Raw genomic sequence first — 16,227 nt, 5'->3', positions numbered from 1 at the left:
ATCCCAAGGCAAATGTCCGATAGGGCATCCACCAAACAGCCAAAGGCAAGAAGCATCTGTGATCATCTCGGGGGGGGGGGGGGGGGGGGGGGGGGGGGGTTTATAAAAGTGCTTCCCTACTCTAACAACAACTCTCACGGGCCGAACCACCAAGACCTCAACCATATCCTGCACCACACATTTCTCCAACCACACATATCGTGAACAGAAAAGAAAAATGGTACCTCACCCTTCCCTGGCGAGGGGAGACCCATAATTTGCAGAGGAACCGCGGTCCCTAAAAAAACAAGTGAGGAGATCCATCCAGAAAAGCCCGTGTAACCCAATGGTTGGGTATGGCTGCATCAATTTGCATAATCCTCTGAGGCCAACCCTCCGATCCTCCGTGAGGCTCTTAAACCTCTTCGACTCGAGGACAGAAGGAGAAAACATCTCCCAAGCAGCCCAATGGATATGTGGGGCAACGCCAAGAGATCTACCATGCTCATCCACGATCAAATCATTCCACAAAATGGGGTTGTCTGTAAGCCTCCTCAATTGACCGAGGAGGTATATGAACTAGAAAACTTCTCATGCACTCCCAGACCCGAAGAAGGGACTTCGCTGCCTCATTTAGGAACTTTTTGTTGTCAGGGTTGGATGGCATTGCACAAACCCAGGCTAGAGTTGCATGGGAAACCGTTGCCTGGGATACCATTATCAAACCTAAGCATGAGGGGGATTGAATATTATTGACCCAGAGGTGCAGTGTAAGGCGTTGCTTTGCAAGTTGATTGTCCAAGGATCTCTTCCTTGCATTGAGCCTTGGAAGGACTTTCTCATGCAACAGGTTATGAGATGCACTGCAGTCAAGGGTGGCAACTGGCTCTATAGCTCACAGTTCATCTTTTCTGAGGCAGATCACCGCCCCCTAGATGCTAGATCAAGCTTCTTGCTGCTCCAATGCTGAAGTTTGCTCTTAATGCTCATGAGTACAGGTGCAAACTGTTGTGCTGGGGAAATGTCAATGCCAACCTGACAACCAAGGTACCTAGCAGTACATCCTCTCTCAATCCAAGTAAACCCCACATCTAAGCCCCAATCTATCTGTGGGGAGTCATTGATCCAAAATCTGACAAACTTGTGCCAATTAATGTTGGCACCTGCAGCCAAACAAAACATATGGAGGGCTGTCCGAAAAGCACAAAGACAAGCATGTGAGGCCTCCCGCTAGGGTGGCCCGAAGAAATCTGCTTATGGCCTTTGCCACAATGAGAAAAAGTAGGGGAGCAAGGGGACAACCCTACTACACCGAGCAAGAAATCTAAAAGCGCTCACCCCGTCCCCCATGGGCCAAAACCATGCTATGGGCCTCCCTATAAAGGTAAGAGACCCCTCTGATCCCGAAAATCCCTATGTGCCAATGTGCCTTCCACAAAACCCCAATCGACTCTGAACCTAATAACCTCCATTGCCTGAGGTTGGTCTTATCCCCACCTTTTGGGATAAGGTGGATAAGGCCCTCCGTAAGATGGGGTGGCATCATACCTGTACACCACATCTCCTGCAAGGCAAGAGTGATCTCATCCCCAATGTGATCCCAAAACTGAATAAAGAAAGATGGGGAGAGACCATCATCCCCAGGGCATTTTCCTTTAGGGAGAGCCAGCCTCAACTCATCCTTCGAGAAAGGAGCATCCACAGAGGAACACATATCATCTGTAATGAGTTTGGGAATGCACTCCCAAACTTTCTGCTATGCAACATCTTTGTGCGGAGAGGGTCCCTCTGCAGACAATAAAATCTGATAAAAATCTGAGGCAATACTCCTCACTGTATCCGGTTCAGTCTGAATCACTCCCACCGAGTCCTGCAAACACCTGACAGATTCCCTGCTACTATGGGTAGGTCTATGTGAGGAGAAGAATTGTGTGTTGCATCTGCCACCCCCAGAATGCCTCAGTAGGGTGAAACGAGAACTCAGAATGCCTATCCAAGACCACCTTCAGCTCAGCTCTGGCTGTAGATAAAAGATCTGAAATCCAAGGAGAATGAGGATGCTTCTCATGTTCCCTCTGAAGCACCGCAATCCTCCATCTGATAGCTCTCTCCTTTTCCAAGATCTCGTGATAGCTCTCTCCTCCACATTTGTGAGTATTGTTCTTTGCTATTTCATTTCCAATTATCTTTCCTCCTCAGTTCAATTAGACACGCAAGATTGCTACAGATGTAGCAATTTCTGGCACGCCCGATGGGACGGGGGATTCTCTCCTCCCTGCCCCCAACTCTTATTCTCAAATTAGGGTTTACTTTATTCCTTTCTTCCAGGGCTATCATTCGAACGAGTTTTGCAGTCTAGGGTTTACTGCATCCTCTGCTTTAGGGTTCGTCATCAAACCGTGCTGTGCATCTAGGTTATCGCCACCATATGCTGGTTGCCATCAAAACGGGCGCATCGTTGACCTACACTCTATGCCCAACACCATCCTCGTCAACTACGGTACTGCCCGGCGTTGTGCCCAATTACACCTGCTTGGTGTGCCTTCTGATGGTCGCCTTTCCTCTTGGAGCCATGCCACTTGTTCGAAATGGCACATGCCTACCGAGTCAAACGTCATCCTTAGTCCCTTCAAACATGCACGCGTTTCAAATTGCTATTGTCCTCCAGGAATCCATGTCAAATGAGTGCCTCTCTCGCCACCAACACACCAACATGCTACGCTCATCATTGCTCCACCAGTTCCGTGGGCGACCATAGCATGGAGGTTGAGCTGCACAAAAAGTCGAGGTCGCCATTCTGCAGAGTGGTCATCGCCGCTTCAGATTTTTGAGTTGTTTTCGTTCACCTGCACTGACAGTACTAAAAGCTCCAAAACTTGTGAGATGTACGGATTCTTTCCCTCTGTGTGTTTCATTTTCTCTCTTGTTGAACCTTTTTCTTCTTCAATTTTGTGGTGTCCTGTGGTAGTTGTTTCTTTAAATCCTCTGGTGGATTTCCTTTCTCTCTCTCTATCTTCTCTCTCTCTCTCTCAGATTTTTTCAGAGTCAGCACTGTAACCCCACCAGCCTCTACTCCCCCATCTACAGGCCTACCTGGCCGACCACCCTCCAGAGGAGTCACCCTGGACAGAGCCATTGCCATCTGTAGAGCGAGATGCCCACGACCACGAGGATCGCGTCCACGACTCCCTCACCATCGGCAGATTGGAGCCATCATTGCCCGCCAGTGGAGGAGTTTACCGCGACGATTCAGCGGTTCAGCTTTCAGCTCTTAGCTCTCTTAGGATGTTATTATTTTCATTCTTTCTTTCAGATTTGTTATGATGAGATCATCATCATCAGTTGTACCTTGTTTTGGTCTCATGGGCCATTTCAGCCTTTAGGAGACGTTAATATATCTTTCTTTCTTTGTTTTGGTCTCATGGGCCATTTCGGCCTTTAGGAGATGCTAATATATCTTTCTTTATTTCTTTCTTCTCTCTCTCTCTCTCTCTCTTATCTTGTGGTGGACACCCCTCTCTTTTACCCTCTATATCCTGTGGTGGATACTTCTCTTCCCTTCTATCTCTCTATTTTGTGGTGGATATTCTCTATGTGATTTGGCATCCTTGTTTATCTTCTATCCTATGCCTCATAAGTGATCTTGCACAAGTTGATGGCACAAGAACAACCTCTTGCTACTTGGACACCCCTCTTCCATGGATGTGCTCCTCAACATCGACATCGGCATCCACATCAAATATGTACCTTTTTTTTAAATGATTGTTCACCGAGACGGTGAACTCTTATGACCTGGTCTATCTGTAGCGAGGTCAAATGCCCACCCGCTTTTATGAGTTGTAACTGTTGTTGTAATTGAAAGGAGAGAGGAAATGTGTGTGAGTTTATCCCATATGGAGATGGGTGTGAAGTGCTTTAAAAGGTTGTATAAAAGGGCATGTCTTTGGAGTGATCATTGTAGTACGAGTTATTTGCCTCAGGTTTTGTGAATATTGTTCTTTGCTATTTCATTTCCAATTATCTCTGCTCCTTAGTTCAATTCGCGCAAGATTGCCACATATCTGTAGTAGGGTCAAATGCCCACTTTTATTAGTCGTAACCGTGGTTGCAATTAAGAGGAGAGAGGAAATGTGTTTGTGAGTTTATCCCATATGGAGATGGGTGTGAAGTGCTTTAAAAGGTTGTATAAAAGGGCATGTATTTTGATCTTTGGAGTGATCATTGTAGTACGAGTTATTTGCCTCCACATTTGTGAGTCTTGTTCTTTGCTATTTCATTTCCAATTATCTATGCTCCTTAGTTCAATCATGCATGCAAGATTGCTACAAATCTGATCCATCAGATGGATAGTAGACATCATGGGAAACACCTTTGCAAAGTTTTATATGGTTTGAATTTCATCTTGATCACCAAAAGCCCAAATCAAGGTTTTCATAATTCAGCTCATTCAGAGAAATCTAATCCATCAAATGGATAGTAGACATCATGGGAAACACCTTGCAAAGTTTTATATGGTTTGAATTTCACTCACAACAAAAGTTGTGAAATCGATTCCGTTCGAGAAATCATGTTGCAAAGTGTTTTCATTGGACAGATGCCATTGGAAATCTGGCATGTGATGCCCTTGAACCTTGTATCTTGAAGAATCCTTGGTAATACAATCATATTACAAGGGGGCTCGACCCTTTCCGGCCCTATTGCAAGTGACTTATGGCTCACAAAAGTTGTGAAATCGATTCAGTTCGAGAAATCATGTTGCAAAGTGTTTTCATTGGACAGATGTCATTGGAAATCTGGCATGTGATGCCCTTGAACCTTGTATCATGAAGAATCCTTGGTAATACAATCATATTACAAGGGGGCTTATGGCTCACTGCTCATATAGGTCTTATGGTGAAAACCAGCCAGGCACCATGGGCCAGCTCGCAGGCTACTCGCAGGCTAGGCTCCCATTGCTGCCAAGAACCCCAACGCCACTACCTTTGGTAATGCCCAGCTACCCAGCAAGTCTGTTCACCACTCACTACCTTTGAGAATGCCCAGCTACCCACAGCAAGTCTGGCACAGTATCCTGCACATGTTCACCTTGGATCGCCACAACCACCACTAGATGGCTCTGGCTATGAAAAGGGGTCCGGCCATTCACCACTACCTTTGGGAATGCCCAGCTACCCAGCAAGTCGTGCAGGATCGTGCACATGTTCACCTTGGACCGCCACAACCACCACTAGTTGGCTTTGGCTATGAAGGTGGGTCTTGCCATTCGCCACTACCTTTGGGAATGCCCAGCTACCCAGCAAGTCTGGCACAGGATCCTGCACATGTTCACCTTGGACCGCCACAACCACCACTAGGTGACCTCGGCTATGAAGATGGGTCCGGCCATTCGCCACTAACTTTGGGAATGCCCAGTTACCCAGAAAGTTTGGCACAGGATCCTGCACATGTTCACCTTGGACTGCCACAACCACCACTAGGTGACTTCGGCTATAAAGATGGGTCCAGCCATTCACACTACCTTTGGGAATGCCCAGCTACCCACCACCGCAAGGTGGCTTCGGCTATGGAGATGGGTCCGACCATTCACCGTGAGGAGGATTGCATGGTATGTTAAGCATCCTTCTCACCACCAGATTTCCACTATGGCAGCACAACAAGACTTTGCTATCGCATGGATGTTGACAGCTCTACCCATGGTTGTCACGGTACGAAAATACAATACCGTACGATACAATACCGTACGGGAAATTTTGGTACGATATGAAATTTTCGGATACCGTACGATAAAATACAGTTTTTATTTTTTACACTTACAACCTATGGAGCTTCAAGCTTGAATGTGAGAGAAGGTTGGGAGGGGAGGAGTCTACAGTGCTTGAGGAACCAGAACATGGATATGTGTCTCTCCCGGTTGGATCTCCCGATTGTCTCCAAAAAAGAACCTGGATGGGTAATGCAATACCAAAGGTCTCCCAGTGTAGCGTTTATGACTAAGGGACCGTCCTTGCACAAATACGAGGAGTGCATCTAGGGTGATAAGTTTAGGGACTCCTCTCTAGATCAAAATGGCCATGTCCAAATCTTCTCCCTCATGCATAACTTGAGAATCTAATTGTCTAGCCTACCTATACCAGGGATCCCCAAGTGATGTAGCAAGATTCTCTCATCCTACCAATCAAGTGTACACTACCAGTCTACCTCGCCATATTTTTTAGGTCTCTCAACAACCCCATATGGAATAAAGAATGGACACGAAAGTTGCGAAGTATTGCGAGCATTTGGGATCTTCGTAAAGCAGGGTTTCTATATTTTTTTCAGCATTTGGAATTTTTTTTTTTCAAGGAAAAAAAATTTGGGGGGGGGGGGGGGAAAAACTCGTACCATACGCTATCGTACAGTACCGTACCGTACGAACCCATTCGTACCGGTACGAGAAACAACTATGGCTCTACCCGACCATCATTGGGAGCTGATCAGCAGCATGGCAAATCTAGAGAGCAACACAATGCCACAAGACTATAAGGGCATTGTGGAACCTCCATCAGAGGTCATCTGCGGCATTTTGACTGACCTCATCCACAATCTCCATATCCACTAGGAGCAAGTACCTGCTAGCAGCTTCCAGGCCATGCAGAAGAGGCATTTGGCCTTTCTTCATACTTGGAACCCAAGCCCTTTCCTGTCTATAGCCGAGAGCGGCATCTTTTGGCAGTACCAACCCCAGCATGGCTTTCCCTATGTCCCCCTTTCAGATATAGTCTCCCTCCAAGACCGGCCAGCCATGGAAGAGTGTGTGTGTGTGTGTGTGTGGGGGGGGGGGGGGGGTGTATAAGAAGCTCTCAGCGGCGCCTACTCGACCTGCTCGCCCGGCTCGACCTGCTCGCCCGGCTCGCCTGCTCCCTCGACTTACTCGCCCCCCTCTGTGTGTGCACGTGTGGTGAGGCGCGTGGTTCCTGAACTATATCGGGCCTGCTTCCTGGACTGTGTCGCCCCTCCAGCCCTCATCACGATCATCTGGGGGTCCCCTCTATGCGACATTTACACGGTCTCTATCGTCTATCAGCCCCTTTTCCTCTCTTCCGCGTCCTGTGTGCGCCTGTACGAGTGTGTGTGTGTGTGCGGCTGTGTGTGTGTGTGGACCAAATAGAACATGATGTATATTTGTCTTATATTGACATCTTCAGTTGATGTACTTTGAGACTATCTACTTTGGATAGTCATCTTGTAAATCTAATATACTTATGATTCCACAAAAAAAAAGTGTGTGTAGTACGTGTGTATGCGCTTCTTCTTGTCAGTTCTTCGCACGCCATTCTCTCTCCCCGTGCAGCTTCGCCTTCCTTTTCAGGTTCAGTTCGCATCTGCAGATTTTCTACAGTTCGAAATCAGTTTCAGAATTCCAGTGTACAGAGCTTTTTTTTGATTCGCATCAGCAGAAATCAGTTTCAGCATTCCAGCAAATAGAGCTTCTTTTTGATTCGCATCAGCAGTAATTTTTTAGGCTACTGTATACAGCATACAGCTTTCATAAAAAAAAAAAAAAGTTGTTTGGCAGTGTTGTACAGACTTTACTCTTGCAATTATGTCTGAGATTGTTGTGACCTATGCTCGCGGGATAATGCTGCAGACAGTAACAAGAGGCAGCATACTGCAATTGAATCTGTCACCATGATTAAGCAAGATTCGTCGGATGCACAGTTTGTATATGAGGCTTTATGTGAGGACTTTGTAGACAGTCGTGTCAAATGAAAGGACCCGCCTCCTTCTTTCAGTTATAAGATTAAATTGCCGACGATTGTGTCTCCTCTGCGTAGATACTCAGAGAAAGGGATTATCCTCTTCTTTCCGGGCAAAATGCCTTCTGCGCAAGAAGTAGCTCAATGGATTCAGTCCATTCTAGGTGGACCCTTTGTAGATGGAGTTCACTTTGCAGCAAGGGGTTTTTATGATGTATTACTGTCTGATGGTCAATATAAGCAGCAGATGCTTGAAACTTCTCCCCTTATGTTTGGTATACAGTTGGTACATGTGTTACCTTGGTCCCCGACCAAGGACTATCAGTCCTTGATTAGGCATCGTTGTCCTGTTTGGGTCGAGGTCGTGGATTTTCCGGAATATTTGAGGGAACATTTGCCAGGTATAGCAGCCACTCTGGGCAAAGTGGTTTGTGCACCTCGTCCTACAGGAAACAAAAATAGATTTTGCATCTTGTGGGATACGGACCATGAGCAACCACCTGCAATTGCTGTTGAAGTAGAAAATGTGCGTGGCATGGGTGCACGTTATTTCAAATTAAATTGGGGAGTCTTTGCAGGTGCTTGTTTCACTTGTCATAAGTTTGGGCATATGGCTTTTGAATGTCCTTCTCTACTGCATCCTCCGCCGTTATCTGCTGTACCTCCCATTTTAGCGAATGTGCAGCCTACTCAAGTTAAGGAGATACCAACAAATCAAGCCACTCGAAATACTCAAAAGGAGAAAGAGAAAGGAAAAGCTAAAGTTATTCCACAAGTTGCTTCTTCTTTGGCCATGCCTAATCAATCCAAGGATAAAGGAAAAGATAAAATATCTTCAGCTGAATGGAAAACTCCGAAAAAAGCTACTATGGTTCGTCATGCTCCCATTCCTTCACGTAATTGGACTGCATCTGCCACTATTGCACAGTCTTCCACTTCTTCGACTATGCTTTCTAGAATATGGTCGGATGTAGTTCGAGGTGCTTCCTCGAGTATGGATGCCGATGTAAATGCTTTGGATATGTGTGTTGATACGAATATGCATGAGTCTCTCTTGATTCAGGGCGAGGGCTCTCTCCCTGATTGAGTTGTTGTTATGTAGCATTGATTTTTGCTGGCTGTTCACTGTATATACCTTTGTACAAATTTGATGTTTGATGCTCCAATAAAATGTCTTTCGTACAATATTAGAGGACTTTGTGATCCTGGTAAATTTAGGTTGTTTTGGCACTATGTACATAAAATGCAACCTCATCTGGTGTGTGTGCAAGAACACAATCAGCATACCTTAGTGGGTCAATCAGGTCACTTTGCTGGTTATGATATATTTTATGCGGGAGTTTTTATGCTCGTTAAGCATGATCTGCAACCAATGTTGGCCTACAATGATTCTGCTGGCAGATGGATGGTCATTCAATGTTCATTGTATGGACAAATTTATGAATTTGCAGCAGTTTATGCGCCACAAAGCTCAGCTGACAGGGCAAATATATGGTCGCAAATGTTGGCTTATCCCTGGCTCCATAATGCATTCCTTTGTGGAGATTTTAATAATGCTCCGTCTCTTGAATTTAATTCCACTGGAAGAACTCATATGCTTGGAGCTGAACGCAGAACATGGAATGATTTGCTCTCTTCCTGCAATATTTTGGACCTATGGCAGCATGTATTCCCTCGTCTACAAGGGTTTACCTTTAATCACAATGCTTTTCCACATATCTGGACACGTCTGGATCGCTGGTACTTGTTACATGCAGACCAATACGATGATTTTGTTTGCAAGCTATGGATTGATCGTTCCATGTTACTCTCTGATCATTCTCCTTTATGGTTAGGCCTTTATTTTGATATACCACAGGATGTTTCTATTCTTCAGAAACATAGGCTGTTGCTTTTAAACAACAGTTATCTTGTGCATGCTGATTTCAAGAAAATGGTTTTGCAAGCCATTGAGCCTTTGCCCCTTCAAATGCATGAGGATATTGACATTGCTTGGTTTCAATTTGTTCAGCGCATGCAGGCTGTGATCTGTGATTATGGTCGTTATTACATGGCCGACTTGCGGAATTGGACCTTGCAGGCTAAAGAAACATGTCAATCTATGGCTGATCTTGCTCAGTTTCGGGTTTTAAATACCAATGAACAAGAATCTTTAATGCAGGCTAAGCACTTCCTCATGCTAAATGATCAGAGAAAATTGCAAAAATGGTTGACACGTTCGCGACATCGAGCTATCATAGATAAGGGTTGCTCTTCCAAAGATTTTTTCAAAAATCTACATGCTTCAAGACAAAAGGAATGCATCAGAAGGGTGAAAAAATCTGATGGTCAATGGACTCATTCTTTGTTGGAGCTCTCGTATATTGCTAGTCAGCATTTTGCAGCTCTTTTTGCTAAACCGCCAACTACTTCACCTGACATACTTAATGCTCGTTATGCTTTATTGCATCATGTTCGGTCCATTATTTCTCCACAGGATGCTTTGGAATTAGAATCTCCGTTCACTGATATTGAACTTAAAGATGCTTTACGTTCAATGGGTCGATGGAAATCTCCCGAATGGGATGGATTGACAGTGGAATTTTTGAATGCGTTTTGGCCAAAGCTGGAACAATCATTGCTGTATATGATCAATGAAGCTTGGGAAAATGATGTACTACCATCTTCTTGGAAAGAAGGATTGGTTAAGCTTTTCCCCAAACAGGATCTTTGTGAAGCTTTTTCTAATTGGAGGCCCATTACTCTTATGCCTGTCATCTATAAGCTTCTGACTAAGATGTTGGCAAATCGTATTAAAGGATTTTTACATGATGGTTTGCATCCTGCGCAATATGGTTTTGTGCCTCGCAGGCAAATCAATGATAATTTGGCTAATGCTTATATTGCCATTGAATATGCCAAATACACTAAGCAGGATGTACTCATTTTGCAGGTTGATATCGAGAAAGCTTTTGATTCTATGCATTGGGACTATATAGCTATGACTATGAGTTATCTTGGTTTCGGTGCAAAGTGGCAAAATATTGTGTATTGGCTCTATAATGACAGTGATGCTTCTTTGATTTTGAGCTCTTCTCTATCAGATTCTTGGAAATTGGGACGTTCAGTTCGCCAGGGTTGTCCGCTTAGTTCCTTGTTGTTTGCTATTGCCACACATCCTTTTCTTTGCTACTTGGTTTTTTTGCAAGCTACTGATGAATTGCATGGCTTACAGCTTCCTGCTGGGCATACTTTCCTGGCTCAGGCTTATGCTGATGATTCTTTTTTTATGCCCAAGAATACGCAACAAGATCTTCAGAGATTAATGGAGGCTTTGGAACTTTTTGGTCTGGCTGCTGGTTTGAAAGTAAACTTCCGTAAGTCTACCTTGCTTGCGCTTAATGTACAGCAATGGCATCATGTATTGTGGCCCGGTGGAATACCTCCTGCTGGACATATCGTTCGTCATTTGGGTTACCCTTTGGGTTGGCAGCTGTCATCTTCACAAATGATTCAATGGGTTATGCTAAAATTGAATCGCAAAATTGATTATTGGCAGCTTTCCACTTGGCCTCTTCATGTACGTCTCAGGATAGTGCAGGCTATTGTCATGGCTTACATACAGTTCTTTCTTCCATTGATTATGTGGAGGAAAGCTGATATAGATCGGTTTATGTCTCTGGCAATGGTAATTGTGTGGAAAACTCAACATCGTAAAAAGGGTCTTCGTCTTTTGTCAATGCCAAAGATGTGTTCTCCAAAGATACATGGTGGCTTGAACATATTGAATATTCATTTTCAAGTGCTTGCTCGTAAATCCACTTTGCTGTTGGAATTTGTACAAACAGCGCCAGCCATGGGCTATTATATTGGGTCATATGTGTATGTCTATGTCTTCACCTGCTTTTGGAAAGTGGACTGTTACGTATTGGGATGCAATTTTCAGCCATTTCGATGGAAAGATTGTCGGCTGCCCTCTTTCATCTAAGTTAATTTTTGCCTGGAAACAGGTTACGCAATATCTTTTTTGGAATCCCAGGCTTAATGCACGATCTTCTTCGCTTCGCCTTGAGAGTATTCATTGGTCAAAGGCTTTTGATGTACCCTTGGCTCTACGTGAGCCTAGGAAGGCATATTTCCTTTCAAAGAAAGGAGTTTATCTTATTGATGATGTTTTGGATGCTGGTGGCCATGTGCTTTCTTTTGTGGTTGCCGCCAGGAAATTTGGTCTGGGGATGCATTATAGATCAATCTGGCAGCTTATTCGAGAGCTTCTTGCTCCTTTTGAACCAATTGCAGATTTGGATCGTTCTGATTGTTTGGTTGATTGGAGCCTTAAAAGAGAACAACCTGCACGAGGCCCTTTATCAATGGCTAAACTTTCGGTTCATTCGGTATATCATCTCTTGTTGCCTGCCTCTTGGGTTCAAGAACATGCGAATCAGATTTGACATCTTCATAAAAGTCAGGCTTGGTGGAAACAGCGGCTTCATTCTCTTTGGAAATGCAGTCTTCCTTTGAAAAGTAGACTTTTTTTATGGAGATGCTTGATTGGAGTCTTGCCAGTCGGCCTTTTCTTGGCTAGGCGACTTTTGGCACCTTCAACTTGTCATAGTTGTGGTGCTTCTCAAGAGACAGTCTTTCATCTTTTGTGGAGTTGTCCTCTCACCAGGACTTTATTGGATCAGATTGCTGCACGTTTGAGAGCCCGCTTCCGACAGGCACCCTTTGGGAAATACTTTTGGATCTTCGGTCTTCTCCCTTCACCCCTTAGATCCTATAAAGTCTTCTTTGATTGGGTTCGCTATTGGGCTTTATGGACTACCTGGCAGTCTCGCAACAGGATAGTTTTTGCTGGGCCTCACTTGGATGCTTACTCATTCTTCCGTTCCTCTCTTCAGCAATCTTTATATGACTGTCTCTCTCTTCATGAGATTGACTCATCTCTGTATGCTCTTTTTACAGATTGTTTTTTAGATGTTTAACTATGTTCACACTGAACATAGTGAACACTCTAATAGTCTCCCTTGTATATGGTCTAGAAGGAGCCCGCTTTTGAAAAAAAGACACTTGCAATTTTGAAACAGTTCGTGTGTTCTTGCACTACTTTTGGACATCTGAAAGTAATAAGTTCAGGCATTTTTTTGGTTTGAATTGGGGAGTTGATTGGGGCTTCCCCACTATGCTGAAGGGAATCATAGCTTTCAGTTTTGCAAGCATTTTTACTCTTTGGAAAATAAAAACAAAATGATCAAAATTTAATGAAAATGAGTTTGAAAGCTGGTATGAGGTAAAGTTCGTAATCGGGTATTCTAATATGATTCTTCTATTGCTCAGTCGGCTATGGACAGACACCGGTGTCAAGATAGGCCAGTTCGGGCAATCGAATGCATGGAATTTACAGGTTCCTGAATCATGGGCTAGCAAGAGTCCCGCATACGTTACAAGCATTCCTATGGTACGAGATCTAGATAGCATATCAAGCACTCGCTCAAGCTCTAGAGTCAGCACTAGTGCAGGAACTTCTGGCAGCCGCTCTAGCAATAGTAGGCAGACAAGCAGAGGAAGTTTCATCAATGCACCCCTGGAGGTGACATCAGCAGCTGGAGAAAGGGTGAAGCAGAAGGACGGGTACCATGATGATCCAAATCAGGAAACAGCATCAGAACATCAAAATCTAAGGTATCTTTTTTCTTGCCTAACATAAGAACAAAAAAAAGTTATTGAGCAGTTTTTAAGCACATTGCACTCCAAATTCTGGCATTGATAGTATCATAAGGGTTTGTCCGTGTGTTTTTCTTTTACAAGGATTGCATTGTTAGGTGAATACTTCTGAGTGAACAAAGTGGGCTTGTCACCTTTTCTTCTGTAGACATCTAGATTCAAAGATTGTGAACTTATTAGATGGTGGGCCGCCACATCTGCGCCTTGATTCTTGGTTCAAGCCACTCCAAATAGCTTACAATCAACGACTACCCATCAAGGTATCATGTGGGAAACCTCATAATCTCTTTGTTTGCGTCACAAAAGTAAGCCCTTAATGTCCGAATGATGGCTGGTCTAATTGTGGATTGTTTTACTTATCATAGTGAATCTTCATGATTTTATAGGATTTGAGACCTTTTGGCTGGTCTAATTGTGGATTGTTTTACTAATCATAGTGAATCTTCATGATTTTATAGGATTTGAGACCTTTTGGATCAATAATCCCGTCAAGTCTATCATTCATTAGGAAAAAACCTCAATATGAAAACACTAATGAGAAGTATCCAGTGATACCCGGGTGCAGTAGAAAAAAATCCAAAGTTCAGGTTGTCTATAACTATATAAATCTCTAATGCCAAGGTAATAAATTCTGATGGTGACTTCACTTTTGTCAACTGATACCAAATGATGTATTTTATGTAGGATTCTCCACCAAGGCTATTGTTACCTCATTTCCGATTCAATCAAGCTGCACAAGCATTTTCCACGCTAAAGAGTGAAACAAACTCAGCAAGAAGTGTGACTAGTATACGTGAATTGTAATGTGGCGGGTCATGTGGAATCTCAAATTTCACTTAATTAAAACACACACACACGCACAATGCAAATAGAGCATAGTTGTTGCCAACAATTCTCTGTGCGCGTGCTACACAGAGGGTCCAATAAACCTCGCTTTCCCCCCTTTCTCTTTTCAGGAAAATCCAGACACAGACTTCAACAGGCTCTTGGAGAGCCTTGCCCCTGGTGGATGCCAGGAAACTTTTTGGTAGACACGCAGTCCAACAATATCTTCTGAACCCACATCCAAAAAGAGCCAACACATTACACATGCATCCAACAAGAAGCACTCTTGATGTTATATATCAGATTTCCTAATTTCAGCTACGTAGCAATCGGGTTTTTCTATTACTGAATGCAACAAGAAGCACTCTTGATGTTATATATCACTGATGTAGACAAAACACTTTTCTTCTCACCGCCTGACCAATATTTCTTTGGCAGCACGGCCATTGTCCAATAACAAGAGCGCCCGTCAATGTAATAACCCCATGTAACAAAAAGAGTGGCATAGGGGCGGGGAGCGTAGAGGCGGCGGCTGGGAGGTGCGGTGGTGGTGGCGCTGCAAGTCACCAGAGGTAGCTCCGTAGACAATTACATGAAAAAAACCGTGCTCGAGTCTTACTCACCTTATCCCCTTGGCTTTCTTGCTTTAGACCTTGTTTTTTCTTTTTCTTTTTCTTTTTTATTTTGGGGAGGAAAGAAATGACACTTCTATTAAGTATGAATACACCATATAACATCACAGCTAGAACGGCCAGAAGCAAAAACAAAGAATCCTCATCCCAAAATGTATAGTGATCTCAACCAATCTCGGACACAACGGTGCTCCCACTCCCTCATGAAAACAAGGCACTTTGCTTGCATAGTTCTAGATGGTCCCAGGTCCCTATATATGAGCCCATGTACCCATAAGAGTGTAAATAATATCTCCTCATATAGTACAAATGCATGTGGCCACCATAAGAGTCTAAATAATATCTCCTCATATAGTGCATGTGGCCATAAGAGTGTAAATAATATCTCTTCATATAGTAAAAATGTAGAAGTGTTGTATATCTCAATGTGTCTACCCTTTTACAACTCAATCTGGTGTTTAGGAGATGATTACAAACAACAGATTTATCAGCATAAAATCACCAGAAATTACATTAAACCAAGGGTAACCAATTTGTACGGAATGGTTGGAGTATCAAACCATCTCCGAATTGAAATATGAAGTTATAAGGATCCGTATCAGATACCTAATGGTTAATTTGAACCCTCAATTGTACCAAAAAATAGTGATTAGCATTGATTAATCATTGATTAGCAAATTAATCCTCTATTTTGTATGGAGAAAACAGAGTATGTGGGGAGTCCAGATCTCAAGCCTTAGAGTTCAAATGAGCTCAAATTCTTTCAAGGCTATCAATAGCAATTAGTTTAGTAGAGGATTAAGCCAAGAAACACAAGATTTGACCAAACATTGAATGCTTAATCTCTATTTTACCAAAGTCACTTGCAGATTTGATGAAGAGCTTGGATCTCACTGTAGACTTGATTAAATCAAATTCTGTCTTTACCAGCTTGTAGAGCACCCTTAAAAAACCCTAGGGCCAAAAGGAATTGGACCCATTGCATCTGGTGATGCAGAGATTTCAATTTCTCCTCAAAAAACAGCGCTTGTAAATTAGCGAATTTCTCCAGCTGTGCGTGGCCATTTGACCTTCTATTTGGATGGGCTAGAGCACACAAGTGCGTTAGCTATGTTTGCCTACATAGAGAGAGATGGGGATAGATAGATAGATAGAGAGAGAGAGAGAGAGAGAGAGAGAGAGAGAGAGAGAGAGATGGGGACATTCTTAGAAAGAGGGAGAGCATAGAGAGAGATGGGGATGGAGAGAGAGAGAGAGAGAGAGAGAGAGAGGATACCAAAACCTGTCAAAGTGCTCCTTCCCTTTCCTATAGACGACTTCATACTAAATTAACAACCAGATTATAATGGAGA

The 16,227-nt window shown here is 43.6% G+C and overlaps 1 protein-coding gene across 9 annotated transcripts in view; it reads left to right on the top strand.

The window, feature by feature from the left end:
• LOC147605798 (uncharacterized) overlaps positions 1–14,760 on the top strand; it is a 283,773-nt gene extending 269,013 nt beyond the window's left edge. For 8 of the 9 annotated variants that reach the window (XM_086792669.1, XM_086792672.1, XM_086792671.1 and 5 more), the window contains 4 exons: positions 13,032–13,376; positions 13,567–13,678; positions 13,877–14,005; positions 14,103–14,760. In XM_086792669.1, the coding sequence (XP_086648795.1) occupies positions 13,032–13,376; positions 13,567–13,678; positions 13,877–14,005; positions 14,103–14,222 (706 nt within the window). In that variant the 3' untranslated portion in view covers positions 14,223–14,760. Of the gene's footprint in view, positions 1–13,031; positions 13,377–13,566; positions 13,679–13,876 lie in introns of all 9 variants that reach the window. The other variant, XM_086792666.1, reaches the window with a different exon arrangement.
• Positions 14,761–16,227: the final 1,467 nt, after the last annotated feature.

The sequence above is a fragment of the Cibotium barometz genome, chromosome 58 (assembly GCF_041138505.1).
Source record: "Cibotium barometz isolate CiBa-2024 chromosome 58, ASM4113850v1, whole genome shotgun sequence".
Classification (NCBI taxonomy): Eukaryota; Viridiplantae; Streptophyta; class Polypodiopsida; order Cyatheales; family Cibotiaceae; genus Cibotium; species Cibotium barometz.
Note: the sequence above shows the minus strand (reverse complement) of the source record. Positions and strands in the feature narration are given on the sequence as shown.